This window comes from Acomys minous (assembly GCF_964271855.1).
Source record: "Acomys minous genome assembly, chromosome: 7".
In the NCBI taxonomy this organism is placed as follows: Eukaryota; Metazoa; Chordata; class Mammalia; order Rodentia; family Muridae; genus Acomys; species Acomys minous.
The window spans coordinates 71,572,709-71,591,796 of NC_140488.1; the positions used below are offsets into that span (position 1 = coordinate 71,572,709).

The 19,088-nt window shown below is 37.3% G+C and overlaps 1 protein-coding gene across 2 annotated transcripts in view; it reads left to right on the plus strand.

Annotated features, from left to right (window-relative positions):
- ABCB7 (ATP binding cassette subfamily B member 7) overlaps positions 1 to 19,088 on the plus strand; it is a 121,918-nt gene that overhangs the window by 44,852 nt on the left and 57,978 nt on the right. For both annotated transcript variants that reach the window (XM_084788962.1, XM_084788963.1), the window contains exons 2-3: positions 16,418 to 16,495; positions 18,689 to 18,775. In XM_084788962.1, the coding sequence (XP_084645088.1) occupies positions 16,418 to 16,495; positions 18,689 to 18,775 (165 nt within the window). The remainder of the gene's footprint in view (positions 1 to 16,417; positions 16,496 to 18,688; positions 18,776 to 19,088) is intronic.

Genomic DNA, 19,088 nt, shown 5'->3' on the forward strand with positions numbered 1-19,088 from the left:
GCTGTCTCTTCCTAAGTCAAGGTTCTAGAAATCAGCATTGGCCATGGGGAAAATAAGGGTCTTTATAGCTCGAAAGTAGAGGGTTTCCAAATGGGAGCTTTAGGAGGCAAATAGATATGGTTACAGAAGCAGAACATTAACATAACAATGGCTATGTCATAATATGACCACACAACCTCTTAAATGTCCCTAATTGTCAGGGAAATGGAAATCCAAAACAACTCTGAGATTCTATCTTACACCCATCAGAATGGCCAAGATCAAAACTCAAGTGACAGCACATGCTGTTGAGGATGTGGAGAAAGGGGAACACTCCTCCATTGCTGGTGGGAATGCAAACTTGTACAACCACCTTGGAAATTAATCTGGTGCTTTCTCAGAAAATTGGGAATAATGCTACCTCAAGACCCAACCATATCACTCCTGGGCATATACCTGAAAGCTACTCCACCGTACAACAAGGACATTTGCTCAACAATGTTCATAGCAGCTTTATTTATAATAGCCAGAATCTAGAAACAACCTAGATATCCCTCAACTGAAGAATAGATAAAGAAATTGTTGTACATTTATAAAATGGAACACTACTCAGCTATTAAAAAACAAGGAAATCTTGAAAATGGCAGGCAAATGGATGGAACTAAAAAAGACCATCCTGAGTAAGGTAACCCAGACCCAGAAAGACATGCATGGTACATACTCACTTATAAGTGAATATTTAGCCACATAATACAAAATAACCACACTATAATATACTGACATAAAGAAACTAAATAACAAGGAGGACCCTAGGGAGAATGCTTAATTCTCATTCATAAGAGCAAATAGAATAGAGACTGGAAGCAATTGAAGAGAAGGAACAGGAGGGGAGCCTACCATAGAGATCCTCTGAAAGGCTCCATCCAGCGGGGGATTGAAGCAGATGCTGAGACTCACAGCCAAGCCAAACTCTGGGGTAGCGCACAGGGAGTCTTATGGAAGAGTTGGGAAATAGAGGGACCTGGAGGGGCCACAAGGAGACCAATGAAGCCAACAAAACTGGGCGGGGAGGAGGATGTTGCAGAGACTGATGCAGCAACCAAGGACCATGCATGGTGTAGGCCTAGACACTCTGCTCAGGTGTAGTAGACAGACAGCACAATCTCCTTGTGAGTCCCATAATATGGGAGTAAGGACTACTTCTGTCATAGATTCTGGCCCCCAACACATTGATTACTTCTCCCTGCTTGGGCAGCCTTGCCAGGCCACAGAAGAAGAGGATGCAGGCAGTCCAGATAAGACTTGATAGGCTGGGGTCAGATGTTAGGGGAGGAAGGCTCCCCTTTCTGAGGACTAGGAGAGGGAGGGTGAGACAGGAGGTGACCCAGGGAGGGGGCTAAAATCGGGATGTAAAAGTGAACAAATTAAAAATTAAGAGAAGCAAACAAATACATTACAAGATGGTCCTAACAAGGAGGTCATAACAACTTTTTGAAACAAAGGCATGGTTGCCATTTCCTGTAACAGGCAGTACACAACCATTTGTAGTTAAGGGTACAGGTGGGCATAGCCCAATTCTTGAGAAACAGATTTAATCATTAAACAGGAATGAACCTAGTTTGTCTTTACTGTAAGCCCAAGATGGAGGCAGGCTGGTTTATCAGTGGGAGTCAGTTCCCTCCTACTATGTGGAACCTGGGGATTGAATTTAGGTCATCAAGCTGAACCATCTTGTCAGCCTGCTAGTAGTCATTTTTTTAATCAAAAAAATTAGCTTAGCATATAAAGTGATGGGTTTCATCATGTTCATACACATGTTGTTACACATTTTTATGATTTGTTTCCCTTCCCTATTGGCAGAAACTAAGTCTTCCTCCTTCTGGCCCTATACCCTTCGAAGTTGAACAAGATTATCTGGAGCACAGTTGAACAGCTCAGCAGTTCATAGCAGTTGTGTCAAATTGTGCACACTGTCATACTTATGTCTGGCACATGTGCTGTTTTAAACGATTTTTAATAGTCAGGGAAACAGTCAAAAGAAAATATATTGTGATGCATTATAATCAAATGCAGTTCAGGTTTCATTGCCCACAATTAAATTTCATTGGAACTCAGACATATTCATTTATGTATTATCTGTTGCTGTGTTAATACTACTGTGGCCATGCTGAGTAATTGTATAAGCAGTTGTATGCCTGCAAACCCTCCACTATTTACTACTTGGGAAAGGAACTCAAGAACTCCTATATACCATAGCATTAAAAAGAGAGAAATACTTCACCATGGTCTAGATAGAGGTATACATATAAACAAGGAGATAAAATAGTATTCAAAATTGTTAAACATTGATTAAAGAAATAAATGACACAAGTAAAAGAAAAGATGTCAGTCGGGGTGCATGGTGGTGCCCACCTTTAATTCCAGCACATGGGAGGCTGGGAGGCAGAGGCAGGCAGATCTCTATGAGTTCAAGGCCAGCCTGTTCTACAAAGAGAGTCCAGGATAGCCAGTGCTACACAGAGAAACCTGTCTCAAAAAACAAACCCCCAAAAAAAGAAAGAAAGAAAGAGAAAAGAAAATATATCCTGTGTAGTGTTTATTGATTAGAAAAATAAAATATAGGAAAAACTAAAAAAATTTAAAAACTAAAATTGAAATTGGACAAGGCACATCAACAGAAGGAAAAGAGCACAAGACACAAGAATCAGAGACCCACTCATTTGCATACAGGAATCCTACAAAACTAAATGGAAGCCATATTGTAAGAACAGAGGACCGACTGTAGACCTTGCAGAACCTGTGCATGCTGCTTCCATCTCTCTAAGTTCATATGAGCGTTGATAATATTGCTTTAGAAGGCCTTGTTTTCTAGGACTGAGTATTTCAAGATCTGATCCAATGTCACTGTCTGATTCTTTTGTTCTGAAAGCATATAATGTCTCACAAGCATTATACACAGTCCTAAAATTATAAACGTATAAGGTGTGCATGATGCACAGAACAGTTAAGATTGGTTTTCTGCTCTTTGTGTTAACAGAAAAAAGACATCTGTAAATCTTCATTCATGCCATATGAAGAATGGCATCTAATAATAATTCATAATGTAGTCAACAAGAAGCATTGTCTATGCCCAGATATTCAAGTCTCAGCCAGTCTCAGAGCTATTTCCGTATAGTGGGATTAGCAATATAAGTTATCTGCTTGTTTTGCAGTTTAAATTCTTTACGTCCCCATTGTATCCCCCTCCCTCATCCCCTCCTGATCCCTTCCCTCCTTCCCATAGTCCTCAGAAAGGAGAGCTCTCTTCCCTTAACATCTGACCTCAGCCTCTCAAGTCTCATCTGTATTGCCTGTGACCTCTTCCTATGTAGCCTGGCAAGGCTGCCCTGCCAGGAGGAAGTGATCAAAGTTCGTTGGCCAGAGTACGTGTCCAAAGTAGTCCCTACTCTCCACATTGTAAGAGTTTGGGTTTCTTTATTGATTGTATTTTCACTTTCAGGTCTTGAACTGTGTTATTCATTTCCTTCTACTGTTTGTTTGTGTTTCCATAGATTTCTTTAAGATATTATTCATTTCCTGCTTTAAGGACCTCTATCATATTCACAAAAACTAATTTAAGGTATTTTGCTTGTGTTGAAATACTCAGAGCCTGCTGTGAACGGGTTGTTCGGCTCTACTGGGGACATTGTCCTGGGTGTTGTTATTGATTGCTTGTTTTTATACTTGTGTTTAGGCATCTGGGATTGGGAAGTTTGTCATTCTAGGTGCTGATAGCTGGTCTTGTCTTTGGTGGGTAGGTGTTCTGTTCCTTGCTTCTGTTTCTACTGTGGATTTTAAGAGTATGTGGGAGCTATGTGTTGCCTGTGGGAAAATGTTCTGGAGTCCTGATAGGTGTGGGTACTGGGTGGTCCAGGTAAAATGTGTTCCTAGGTATTCTGACCTAAAACTTATAAATGGCTATGGGCTAGGGGTGGTGGATGGGCTTTACATAGAGGGAAAGCAGGGTGTTCCATCGTGATCTGCTCAGTTAGACCCCTGGGAATGGAGGTAGAGAGTGATAAGAGGCCACAGTCCCTGGGGGCAGGTAGAGAATGATAAGAGGCCACAGTAGAAGGTCGGCCAGAGACTGGGCTTGTGCTTGGAGGAATGGAGGGAGGGATGAAGATCTTTAGTTAGCCTGCTTGCTTCCCTGGGCATAGTGGCCTCTGGGTTCTAAGGTAGTGCTGCTGGAGTTGGGGGCTGGGACAGAGCAATGAGTTGGGGGTGGGGGTGGGGGAGAAAGTTTGAAGCGGAAGATTTTTGTGATCCACTAGAGATGCTGTAGGAGGGGGAGTAAGATAAGATTTGTTGTTTTGCTGCAGAACTGAGGCTAAGATTTGGAGAACAGAGGGAGAGGTACAGATCTGCAGTTAGCCTACCTGCTTCCTTGCCCAGTGTGGCCTGTGGCTTCCCAGGGAGACCCTGCTCCAGTTTGGCTGGTAGGACCAAGCAATGAATTGGGGAGAAAGATTAGGAGGGGAAGATCTATGGGATCCGCTAGAGATGAGGTTGGGGGTGGGAAGCTGCCACTGGTTTCCTGCTGCAAAGCTGGAGGATAAGACTGGGGTGTTTGCTTTGGAGGAACAGGAAAAATAAAGGTCTTCAGCTAGCCTATCTCCTTCCCTTGCTGGAGTGGTCTGTGGGTTCCCAGGGATTGCCTGCTGGAGTTTGGGGGCTAGGCAATGAGCACTGGACGGGAAGTTAGGAGGGGAAGATCCCTGTAGTGCACTGGAGATGGGACTAGGAGGGAGGCTGCAGCAGGTTTTCTGCTACAGAGTTGGGCATGAGGTTGGGGACTGGATTTTGAAGAGGGGAGGGAGGGTGACGATCTGCACTTAACCTACCTGTTTCCATGACTAGAGTGGCCTGTGGGTTCCCAGGGAGTGAAGTTCGCTATTGCTCTTAAAGGAAAGTAGGAGAAAGTATCCTTGACTTTGCCTTGGCAACGGCTTTTTGCATGTGACATCATAAGCTTAGATGACCAAAATTAAAACAAATAGGATAACATTAGACCAAAAAGCATTTACGCAGTAAAACAACTAACAGTGTGATAAAACAACCTATGGATTGGGAGAAATTACTAAGTATGTATCTAATAGGTAGATAGTATACAACATAGGAAAAAAAATCAAATTAAAAAAATGAACATAGAATCTAAATAGACATTGTTTGAAAAGAACTAATATAACAGCCATCAGCCATATGAAAACATGCTCAAAATCACTAATCACCAGGGAAATCCAAATCAAAGCAACAGTGAAATCATACTCATTGGTATGACTATTTTCAAGAAAATGTCAGATAATGAATAATTGGAGTTATAGAGAATGGGGAACCGGTGTGTGCAATTTATGGATCACAAAGTGTTATAACTATTATGAAGAAATGTATGGGGGTTACTCAAAATATCAAAAATGAAACTGTCATGGTTCAGTAATCTTTCTTGTGGTTGTGTACCATGAGGATATGAATTTGGCATGTTACAGAGATGCTGGCACTGCCATGTTCATTGAAGCATTGTTCATAGTACTTAGTATATAAACTATTAGTGGATGAATACATGTATACAGAAATTGTGTGTGTGTGTGTGTGTGTGTGTGTGTGTGTGTGTGCACGTGCACGCACGCGTGCGTGCATGCATACGCAATGGGGTATTATTTCACTTTAAACAATTAGGAAAATTTGCCATTTGTAAAAGTTTATTTAATCTGGAAGACATTATGTAAAATTAAATAAGCCAGACAGAAAAATAGCACACAGTTTCACTCCTTTATTGAATGTTAAAACTGTGACTATGTAGATACACAGAGTAGAACATCAGTTATTGGAAGGGCACAGGGAAGCAAGGGAAAGGGACAGATGTTGGCCCAAAAGTGCAAAAATGCAGTAATATAAAACAAACAAGGCTAGTACCACACCATCACTGGTGGTAATAATTCCATATTGGGTTTGGAGGTTTTGTTTTTTCTTTTCACTAAAGATTTTTCAAGGTTTATTTTATATGTATGGATATTTTGCCTGCATGTATATTTGTTCATGGAGAGGCCAAAAGAGGGGCATTGGATTCTCTGGGACTGGGTTACAGACATATGTGAACTGCTATGGGTTTTGGCACATGAACCTCAGGGTCCTCTGGAAGAGTAGCCAGTGCTCTTAATCACTGAGCCATTTTCCCAGCCCTGATAATTCCATATTGAGTATGAGAAATTTGCTAAGGGTGGATTTGAGGTACTCGGACCACATACAAAAAGCTAACTGTGAGGAGATAGCTATGCTATTAATTAGCTTGCCTGTAATTCTCTTCCCATTCATCATATTGTACACATTTATATGAGCACTGAATGATGCTGGGCATAGAAATTAGAGGGAAATCGCTTTGCTTTATATTTGATTTGTATGTGAGACTCTTGCTTTATATTTGATTTGTATGTGAGATTCTTCCATGAACTTAACTTTTCCATTGTTCTATTTATGTAAATATATTCTTTTTATTGAACAAACTTTTTATATATTATAATCACACTTTTTCTCTTCCCCAAATCATTCCTGCCCATTCATCTCTGTGCCCTTTCTTTTCTCTTAACTAAACACAAATACACACTCTGTGTCTCTTGTCTCATCTCTCTCTCTATGGAATACTACTCAGCTATTAAAAACAAGGAATTCCCGAAATTTGTGGACAAATGGATTGAGCTAGAAATGATCATAATGAGTGAGTTAAGCCAGAAGCAGAAAGACTCAAATGGTATATACTCACTTATATCTGCATATTAGCCCAAGGGGCATGTCCCACGAAAGCCTTCACTTACCAGGAAACTGAGACAGAGGGGAGGACATTCTAGTGGGACTCTAGATGAGAGAAGCATGGGAGAATGGCAAAGTAGAAGGATCCAGAGGGTCCTAGAAACCTACAAGTAGAACATTATGATAGGCAGATTTGGGCCCAGGGGTCCCGCTCAAACTAAGGCACCAGCCAAGGACAATACAGGCGGTAAACCTTAAACCCCTACCCAGATCTAGCCAATGGTCAGAACACTCTCCACAGTAGAGTGGAGAGTGGGATATTACTTTCTCACATACTCTGGTGCCTCACCTTTGACCATGTCCCCTGGAGGGGGAGACCTGGTGGCACTCAGAGGAAGGACAGCAGGTTACCAAGAAGAGACTTGATACCCTATGAACATATACAGGGGGAGGAGGTCCCCCTCAGGAACAGTCATAGGGGAGGGGAATAAGGGGAAAATGGGAGGGAGGGAAGAATGGGAGGATACAAGGGATGGCATAACCATTGAGAGATGTGACAAGAATAAATTAATAAAGTAATAAAAAATAAAATAAAATTACTTACTTGCTTAATTCACTTTACATCCTGATCATAGCTCCTCCCTCCTCTCCTTCAGGTCCCACCCTCTCTCCCTCCCTCCCTCCCTCTTCCCCCACCCCCTATCCCCTGCCCCTCAGAAAAGGGGAGCCCCTACCATCTACCAAAATGCTGTGCTACTGTTTTCCTCTTTATTCGTCAAGCATTTTGAATGCCCAACACAGTAAACGTCCTTCTCAGCTTTCATCTGAGAATTGTAATTACAAAATCTAGGAAGTTTTCCTGCTACTCTTCTTCCTCTCCCTCCCTCTCTTCTTTTGCTTTCCCTTCTCCCTTACTCTTCACCTCTAACTAGTTTCTCAGCAGTTGGAAAGAAAACCAGATTTTATGGCAGTCACACTTTTAATACTTTAAAGTTGATTAGATGTGTAATAGGTTTATATCACAGCTGTTTTTCTTTAAGAATGCACCGAGAGACTAATTTAAATGTTTTATATTTTGATCACAGATGACTAATGATCAGATATTAACAGCATTCACACACACAACTTATGGATATTGTTAAAAATTACAAGCATCAAGGATACATAATTGTAAGCTTACTTTTGTTCCTAAAGTTTCAGGAATGCAGAATATGTAAATGACTCAAATACTTTGTGGATTTTTTTCTCATTTATTTCTACAATGCTCAGAATCCAACTTGGGCCCTGTGCATGCTAGGCTGTTTATTTACCATTAGCTTATACAGTCAACCCTTTTCAACTCTTTTACTATTATTTAAATCTTCAGGTATCATAAACAATGAACATGAGATTAATTATAAAAGTTAACTATTGTAAAAGGATGTAAACAACAGTAATCACTAAATAAATAACTAGCATCATTTTTGCAAAGGTTGAATTTTACCTTAAAGAACACAAATGTAAAAAAAATTGATTTGATTTTGTTAGGCTTTTCTCTTGAGTCTTTGTCACATTTACATAGTTAATTTTGTCTAGTAGATCTTTGTTTTTATTCATTTTATAAATCCTTGCAGAGCTTCTACATAGACTAGCCAGGTATATTTAATGATTAGTAGATAAATGATACTAGTGTGAGAGTATGTATTATGCTTAAATCACAGATTCCTTAAAATTCAGTTCTCCCAGAATGTTTTCTTTTTAAAGATGAAATAAACACAGGTCTCCAGAGTATACATTTTAAACTTAGCTATCCCCTACAATAGACTGAAAGGTTGCCATTTCCTGTATATTGTATTTCTTTGGTGTTTGTGCATGTTTGCCACATCTGTTATCTTCAGTAGTATGTGATTTATTGCTTCCTTTGATGTCCAGTTTCCTGACTTAGGAGCTTACAAAAGACAGGAAAATGGAGTAATGCTTGTATAAAATGAATGTGGAGAACAGTGAGGAAAGCAGCGAAGTGCCCAAAAGGCATTATAGTTCATTTTAATTGTTGTCTCGACACAACCTAGAATCATTTGAGATATGTGTCTCTTGGCCTGTGGGCATGCCTGTGTAGAATTATCTTAATTAAGTTAATTGATGTGGGAAGAACCAGTTCACTATAAGTGGCATCATCCCCTAGCACGAGGTACTGTACTGCGTAAGAGTAGAGAATTCAAGCTGAGTAAAAGCAAGTAAACATGCATGAATTACTTTCCCTCTGCTCTTGACTGTGGATGTGATTTAGCTAGCTGTTTGAAGTTCCTACTTTAATTTCCTCACAATGAAAGACCATGACCTGAAATCATGTGCTGAAGTAAACCCCTTTCTTTTTTTAAAATTTAAGTAATTTATTCAGATTACATCTCAGTTGTTATCTCCTCGCTTGTAGCTTCCTGTTCCCCCCTCCCTCCCTTTTTTACCCTATTCCCCTGCCCTAGGTCTGTGACAAGTAAACCTCTTTCTACCCAGGGTTGCTTTTTGCCAGGGTACTTTATCACAACAACAGTCAGGACACTGGATAGTTTGGTTCCTGTGGTGGACCTGTTTGAGAGTATCTGGAATAAGAGAGATTTGTCATGGCAGTCCATATATAGATATCAACTATTTTCTTGATTCAAGGAATACTATATGTATATATATAATTATTACCTAATATATATGTATACATACATATATACATATATGTATATACAGACAGAGATAGACAGACAGACAGAGTACTGATTCTTGAATTTCAAAGTACAAGTGAACTTATTCTCTCAGTATTGGGTCTACGTTTTTGCTTATGTCAGGTTTTTTTGTTGTTGTTGTTGATTTGGGTCTTTTGGCATTTATAATGTATAACGTTGACATAATCCATTTACAGCTTAAGTATAAAGCCAATTGCTTGCCCTTTGTGAGAGATTGGACCTAAGAAACAATTTTTTTTCTTTACTGAGTTGATTTGCATTTCAGAGAGATGTTTGTCAACTTTACAGATGTCCATCTGGTCTTACCGTGGAGAAATTCTAAGTTAACATACAGAGTACTTGGTTTTATTATGGCATTTTGCACATATTTTGTTGTGTAGGATCATTGATGTGCTGGTCTGGTTGTGGTTCTTTGTGGCACTCCCATTCTTTTTGACACTATACCTCTGTATATTTGAGTCAGGTAGTATGATATCTCAAGCATTATTCCTTCTGTTTGTGGTTGCTTTGGCTGTTTGTAATAATTTATATTTCTATATAAATTTTAGGATAGTTCTTCAATTCTGTGAAGAAGATAGTTGGAATTTTGATAGGGATTGTAGCTTCTTTTGCTAATATAGCCATTTTTACAATATGAATTCTACTGATATGAACATGGAAAGCCTTTCTATGTTCTTTCCAAACTGCTATAAAGTTTTCAGTATAAGGATATTTCAACCTCCTTACTTTTACTTATACTTAGGTATTTTAGTTTTGAGAGTTTTTGTTGTAGCTCTTTTAAATGGAATAGTTTTCTAATTTGTTTTTAGTGAGTTTCTTATTTGTGTATAGAAACACTGCTGATTTTTTAAAATGTTGATTTTTGTCAGATCTGAGAGTTTTTTGGTAGAGTATTTGCAGTGTTTTTAAGATTAGTTCATGTCTGAAAATGAGGTTGGTGTGACTTTTTTCCTTTTTGATGGGGTCTTACTGTTCTAGCTAAGTGCTATATTGAACAAGAGTGAAGGAAGTGGACACTTGTCTCATTTCAGTTTTCAGAGGAAATCTCTTTGAGTCTTTGAGTTCCTCATTTTGTATAATTTCGGCTATAGTTTTGCTTATATATAGCCATTATGTATGTCAAAACACATTGCTTTTCTTTTTAGTTGAACTTTGTCAGTTGTCTTCTGGATCTACCGAGATGATCATGCAATTTGTCTCAAGTCAATTTATATATTGTACTACATTTATTAATTTGCTTTTGCTGAGCCACGCCAGCATTCCTAGGATGAAGTCGACATGGTTATGGTATTAGGCAGTGTCCTCTAGAGAAACAGAACTGATAGAATAAATATATATTAGAGGGGGGTTATCAGAACACTTTATAGACTGTGCTCTGGCAGTGGCAACAATGGTTGTCTCCTGATGGAAAGGCTAAGAGTCTGATAGTTGTTCAGTTCAGGAGGCTAGATGTCTCAGCTGGTCTTCAGTCTTCATTAGAATCTTGAGGAAGTAGGTTCTAATGGCAGCAAAGGAATGCCTCAATGGCAGAATAGGTGAACTTGTCAGCAAGAGTAAGGACAAGTAGGCAAAAAGCAAAAGCTTTCTTTCACATCCTTTGATGTAGGCTGTCACCAGAACGTGTGGCTTAGGTTAGGGTGGGTCTTCTAATCTCAGTGATTCAATCAGAAAATTCTTCATACCTCTGCTCAGCTGCTTGGGTTTTAATCGATTTCACATGGAGTTAACAACCAAGATTAACCATCATAGTTATGATGTATGATCTTTCTGATGTGTCCTTAAATTTCGTTTACAAGGATGTTTTTGTGTCTATGCTCAGAAGAAAATTTGTCTATAGCTTTATTTTTTGCCCATATCCAGTTTTGGTATTAGAATAAATTTGCTTCATAGAATATATTTGGTAGTGTGCCTTCTCTTTTTATTTTATGAGACAGTTTTAGAAGTATTTATGTTAGCTCTTCCTTAAAAATGGATAGTGCTCAACAATGAAGCCTGCTGAGGAGACCTTCACTACCAGTTACTTCTTCAGCCTTAATGACTATCTTCTTGGTTTACTTTGTTTGCTAGGTCAGATGTGTTTAGGCATTTATTTGTTTCTCCAAGACTTCCCAGTTCTCTTTAGAATATACATTTTTAAAGTGTTCTCTAATTATCTTCTTAATGCATTGGCATCTGTTGTAACATGTCTCTTTTAATCTGTAACTTTATTATTGTAATTCCCCTTTTTCTTTCTTTTTTTCCTTCTAGTCAGTTAGTTTGACTAGATGTTCGTCAACTTTATTTACCTCATAATAGAACCAACTTATGGTTTGAATGAGTCTGTGTATTTTTTTTTAGTGTCTATTTTACTAACTTCTGTGCTAATCTTTATTTCTTGCCATTTACTGCATTTGAATTTGGCTTATTCTTTTTCTAGGACCTTGAGGCACTAGGTTACTTATGCAAGAATCTGATTATATATATGCACTCCTGGCTGTAGATGTTTTAGGACATGCGTCTGTCTGTCCGTCTGTCTGTCTGTCTTTTTTTTTTTAATGTCCTGCATGCTGAAAGAAGGCACCAGATCTTATTATAGATGGTTGTGAACAATCATGTGGTTGCTGGGAATTGAATTCATGACCTTTGGAAGAGCAGGCAGTGCTCTTAATCTCTGAGCCATCTCTCCAGCCCCCATGTGTGTTTCTTTGTTGAGTTTTCTTGTAACACTGCCAGAAGCTCCCAACTCCTCAGTACCAGAAAGCAAGCATCAGAAAGATATTTCAGAGTCATACTTTCAAAAGGCTCAATGACAATACAGAGGATTCAAACAAATAAATGGAATACAGAAACCTATTCAAGACTTGTGTGAGGAAGTGGATAAAGTGCTCACTAAATGGTAACACATGGAGGAAAAATATAGCAAGAAACTGAAACTCTATGAAAAACAATTAGAAATGTTGGAAATAAAGATCAATCAAATATAAAAAAAAAATAGAAACTATCACCAATAGACATGACCATATAGAAGAACAAAACTCAGGACAAGGTCAAAACAATAATTTATTAAGACATGCATTTTAATAAATGAGAGCAACATTTCCAAGAACTACAGGATAAATTCAAGTGAACAAATCTACAAATGTTCCAGGTAGAAGAAGAAGCTGAAATAAGGACTAAAGACACGTACAACTTATTCAGTGAAATGATGGCAGAAATTTCCACAAACCTAGAGAAAGAAATGGACATCCAAATACAAAAGGCATCTAGAAACCCAAGTAGATACAGCTAGATCCAACCTCTCTACAACGTATCATAGTCTAAAATACAAATTGAAGAATCAATATGAAAAGTGAAGCCGGGCGTGGTGGCGCACGCCTTTAATCCCAGCACTCAGGAGACAGAGGCAGGTGGATGACTGTGAGTTCGAGGCCAGCCTGGTCTACAAAGCGAGTTCAGGATAGCCAAGGCTACACAGAGAGACCCTGTCTCAAAAAAATGGTGGTGTGTGTGTGGGGGGGGGAGAAAGGTGATAAGGGGAAATGCTAACTCCTAAGACAAACATCAGAGTAACACCAAACCCCATTATCAATCTTAAAACCATAAAAGTATAGAATGACATATTCCAAGATCTGAAAGTAAAAGACTGCTGTACTCTGAAATTTTATTTTTAAAATAAGTTAGAACATTTCAAAAGAAGCACAAAAGCAGTTTACAGCACAGGAACCAGCAGTAGTGAAACTTAATAGGAATATGATACACAGAGAAAGAAGAAAGACAATTGTATTCTTGACAACATAGAACAGTTGATTCATGGGAGGAATAAATGGACAAAGGAGAACTAGAAAGAAATACTCACTGGGCAGTGTGGTGCATGCCTTTAATACCAGCCCTCAGGAGGCAGATGCAGGTTGTGAGTTTGAGGCCAGCCTGGCCTACAGAGTGAGTTCCAGGACAGCCATGGCTACACAGAGATACCCTGTCTTGAACCCCTCTCCCCACAAAAAAATAAGAAAAGAAAAAGAAATACATTGTGTCTAACAAACCAGAAAATGCCCAATATTAATAAGGTAAGAAGAAACTACTTATAATCTAACCAAATGGAATCATTACCAGCAAATCTTCTTAATAGCAGTCTTAAAGACATGTGACCTTAATTCATCATTTAAAAGGTGCAATCTAGGTGGCTAGATTAAACAAAAAACAAGATCCAACCATTTGCTGTTTCTAAAACACATAGATCACTCCTAATAACACCCATAGTCAAAAGATGGAAATTAGCCTACTAAGCAAATAGAATCCAAAAAGAACTATTCTGTTACCTGATAAAGTAGATTTCAAACCAAAACACTTAGAAGAGATTTTTTTTAAAGGCCATTATATACTGATAAAAAGAACTACTTACTAAGAATATAAAATGATTGTAAATATTTATGGTGATCACAACTTCATTAAGTAAGTACTATAAAGGCATTCATTAAAAAGGTCATGTAGAGTAATACAAGCTAATTGTTAGTTGAGCATATCATGGTAATATCAATTTATAGTCTATTTTTATCACAAGAATATATATCCTAGGTCTAACAGATAAATATGATTCTATAGATATATAAGGTAAAATAGTTACATAAGGTCTTCAAAAGCCTCAGAAACCTCCAGAATATGGCATTTAAAGATGTTTTTATTATTCTAAAGATTCTTTGACAATAAAACAGGTTAACTCCTGGCAACACCCAGCCTTCCTCAAAGAGGATAGTGAGCATCAAAGAACCTTCTTATGGAGATGGCTTCAATGTGACAAACCAGACACTGGGCAAAATGTCCTGATTTCTACCACAGACAGAATTCTGCCTAAAAAAGGGCAAACTTGGATGCAGGCAGTGTTGACAGACAAACTCTGTCAACACAGGGTAAGGAAGTCCTCAATAGTTCCTGCCTTACAAGTATGTCTGTCAGATATATTGGCCCAGAAGGCTGAAGATGATGCTCCAACATTATAGAGAGTTTTAGGTGACTGTTGAGGCAGCAAACTGTCTCTGTCATTTTTTTTTTTCATTTTGGAAGCTGCTAATCTGCACTTCTGCTACACTCAGGAGATTAATTTTATTCCTTCTCAAGGCTCTGATTGAAGACTAGATAGTTTAGTCTTACAATTAAGCCTAGTTGGTTAGGGATTAAGATGTTTTTAGATCTAGATAGATGTGTTAAGTTAGTAGAAATGAGATATGGTAGATATAGATTTTTATTCAGAATTTTATTTTATTTTATTTTTTTTTTTTTATTTTTCGAGACAGGGTCTCTCTGTGTTGCCTTGGCTGTCCTGAACTCATTTTGCAGACCAAGCTGGCCTTGAACTCACATCAATTCACCAGCCTCTGCCTCCCAAGTGCTGGGATTAAAGGTGTGCACCACCACGCCCAGCTTTATTCAGAATTTTAGACTCAACAAGATAGGAAAGATGTTTACTTCAAGTTTGCCAAATACAAATAGCAAAACCACTATGAATATAACAGTTATATAATTCCTGATTGTTTTGTAGTTCTTCTTGCTGTGTAATAATATAAGTATCTTACAATATATAATAATAATAATAATAATAATAATAATAATAATAATAATAATAATATTAATTAAAATATTTTAAAGGTCATTTAAATCCTGATATAACAGTAGGAATCAGCATTTATCACATTCTCATCTTTAGATACATTTTCCAAACTACAAAACAACAAACTTCAGAGTTAAATCAAGCATGATACAAGCTAAAACAAAACAATGATTATAGTATAAAAATCTAGAGTAAAACAACTATAATAAATAAAATAAAATAGAAGATATAAAACATTCCTTGTCAGCGTAATGTGGCTTTTCTCTCCTCCTGAGCTGTCTTCTGTAGCAGACTCTACAGATAGAGGAGGTGGGGAAAGATACTAATTTCAGTAATTCAAACAAGTATATTTTCATGTGTATATTAGACTTTCCCATAATCCCCAGATGGAGACTCCTCACCTACTAGTTAGAACTCTGTCACTGGTATTTGATGAATTAGTCTTTCTACTAATGGAACTCCCTGTGACCAAGGCTTTGAGGAAGTGTGGAAGGCCCATATACTGATTGTCACTGGTTGGCTTCTTCTGGCAGCATCTGTTGGCTGTGCCATGTTGAGCATCTTTCTTCTCCCATTCCCCATGTAGCTTGTCCAAGCAGTAGAAGGGGTGGTGTCTTCTCAAGCTATTAACTCCAGGGTGAGTGAGGAAACAAATCTTAGCTCCAGGCTCCTGTATCTCACTTCCATATCTGTCTGCCCAGTCTGTATTCCAATAGCCATATTGCTGGTTAGGTTGTAGTATATCCAAAACCTGGTTGTGTCTCTTTACCCAAGTCCACTCTGCAACTTTTTCTTGTGAAACCCATGACCAGGAGGAGAGAGTACCTATCTGACAAGTAACTCTACTCCGGTCTGGCAGCATGATGTGTCTAGGCACTGGTTGATGTGTAAAAGCCATTTAAAAGGGAAGTGATATTGAAGACTTTGAGGATTTAAAAAATAAGAACAAATAAAAACAAAGACAACTAGAGGAGATAGGATATATAAAGAATGTTCACTTGTATATTTTCTGAAAAAAAAAATTGAGACAATTTCTCTTTGTAGCCCTGGCTGTCCTGGACTCACTTTGTAGACCAGGCTGGCCTGGAACTCACAGAGATCCGCCTACCTCTGTCTTCTGAGCGCTGGGATTAAAGGCATGCGCCACCACCTCCTGGCTCACTTGTATGTTTTAATAAGTAATAAAGTTTACACCTTATCCACATTTTTGGTCTTTTTAGCCATGTATTAAAGGTGTAACCATCTCTCTGATATTGACAATGGTTTTAATTTTAGGTATGCTTTTGAACCAAATAATGTTAGAATATTAAATGTCCACTCTTGACACTCTATCTTTACTTTTTAATCTTTTCAACAGACTACAGAATCATTAAAAAGTACTACATGGCAGAGATTGGGAAAAGACAATTCAAGACAGTTACTAGATGCTACAAAGGTAAGATTTAGCCAACATTTCTATATCTAGTAAGAAAAGTGTGCAAGCCATGGAACATTTACCAATTTATGCTGCATATTTACTACATATTTTACATTCCCAAATACTTTCCCTTTCATGTTTTTTATAAATACTGGCAGGAAGAGATGTTTCTAGTAGGGATACAGAAAGAAATCTTGGTATTTTTTCTACCACTGCAAAAATCTGTCTGTATCCCTTGAAATCAGTGCCAACTACAGTAACATTTTCAGAAAGCTTTTATAAATGTAACGGCAGCTTGTTGACACCCAAATTTATCCTAATTTATCTGATACATGGGATATTGCCATTTTTCCAGTGTGTAAAGTTCCTTTACTTTAGAAGATGTTCAGATGGTAGAATGCCAAGGGATTTTAAGTTTGTTAGAGCCCTTAGGATAAGTAATGCTGAGTTTAAATATTGATGAGGGCCATTTTTCATTGTTAAGTTACGTGAAAGATATCTTTTATAATCCCCACTGCTTCAAAATGAGACATGTAAATCTCCGTGATAGAAAAAGAACAAAAGTTAGAAGGCCATTTACATCCTGGGAATTTTGTTTTTCCCCATTTAGTAATTATTTGTCATTAAGGCACAAAGCTTTGTTCTAATTTATGCAAAAACTGTACAAATGAATTTGTTTGCCACTATTAAATTAAATCTTTAAGTAGAAAATATGTTCAGTCTTCTCATTATCTAAAATATCACTAAATTGGTTTATATTTCGGTCTTCTGCTTCATTGAGGACCTCATTATCTTGTGTGATATTCACCAGAACCCTTGCTAAAACTTGCTACTTAGCGTTTTAGAGGAGAAATGTCAGAAGAAGATGCTGTCAGAATAAAAATCACCCCTTGATGTTTTCCTCATACAAAATGCTTTACAAGTGTTGATCGTAAAATTGATAATATATTTATGACAATTGTTTTTTGTTTCTCACTAATAATAACAAGAATGCACTATTTTTATACCTTGGCTCTAAGCTGATACTGTTACGCTGTATATAGTATCAATATATATTAGTTTTGTAAAGAATTATGCTCTTGTTCATTAATTATTGATTGTTATGAATAATGTAAAAACATCATTAATCTATTTATGTCATTTAGTATTTTTAATCATGAAAACTTTCAATATTAGAAAATCTAAATGTGGGGTTAGAGAGATGGCTCAGAGGGTAAGAGCACTGACTGCTCTTCCAGAGGTCCTGAGTTCAATTCCCAGCAACCACATGGTGGCTCACAGCCATCTACAATGTGATCTGGTGCCCTCTTCTGGCCTGCAGGTGTACATGCAGGCAGACCACTGTATACATAATAATTAATAAATAAATCATACATTTATAAAAATCTAAATATTAGGCCGAATTTTCATTATATTATTAAGTCTTACATTTTCCCAAATGATTTTATCTTGTTAGTTCTTTTGTGTTCTCAAATGATTTTACTTTATATATCTCTGACTTTAGTAATAATATTGAAACACTTGAAATTTTTATAATAAGTAAGATGTTATGTAAAGCTACTAGGGAGAGTTTATGTAGCTCTTATTTTCTAAGTGAATCCAGAAAGCATTGAAATCTACTTTGCTTTTATATAAGATACCATGGTATGTACCATAGGAAATAAAAATGACTCAAAAAGTATTGTTCTTAATTTTAAGAAATTTACTGTGCAATAGAAAAAACATGTATGCAAAGTATTAGAGCATAAGGGATTAAGTATTAAAATGCTTTTATTCTAAATATGTATGTAAGACACAATAATAAGATAAAGGATCAGTCATGTAAACTTAATTATAATAATTATAAAAATGTCTATGCAAGGAAAGCAAGTGAGATATAAATCATTAAATATGCTATGCCTTGCTTGTTTGCTTACAGCATTATAGTGAGTGACAGAAAGGGAGTCAGGGTAAATTAGAAAAACTAGTGTTAGCTAAATCACTTAAGCTAATTTTATACACTATTTAGAGAAAGTAATTTGAGTGTTATATTTAAATATTCTTTGTATAAATGTATCTGTATGCTGATTTCAAAAGTATTTTGCTTCTATGCCAGTCTAGATGCAATACCCTTGAATTTATTTTAAGGATAGTCCTTAAATTAGATTTAAGACAACATCTAAAGTTCTGTAATACCTAATAAATAGAGTGCTTGTCATCATTTTTAATTAGGCTCTCCAGGCATGGCCATTGATAGAAAAGAGAACATGTTGGCATGGGCACGCAGGAGGAGGACTCCACACAGACCCCAAAGAAGGGGTAAGAATATTCTTACTATTTTATACTAACTTTAAAAACTAATTCTTAAGGAGTGAATGACAATTAACTGGGCTTTCTTATTGATGATTGTACTTGAGTGGAAGATGTATCTTTAACATTAGCATATTCTAATACTTTTTGATTGGCTTATTTAATGATGCTTTCTCATGTAGAAAAATCCCACATAAATAGGTTAATATTATACAGATGAGGGTTTTTAAACTTATAACAAAAAGTCATGGTTGATTAAAATTTTAGAAATTATTTATCGAGCCAGGCAGTAGTGGTACATGCCTTTAATCCCAGCACTTGG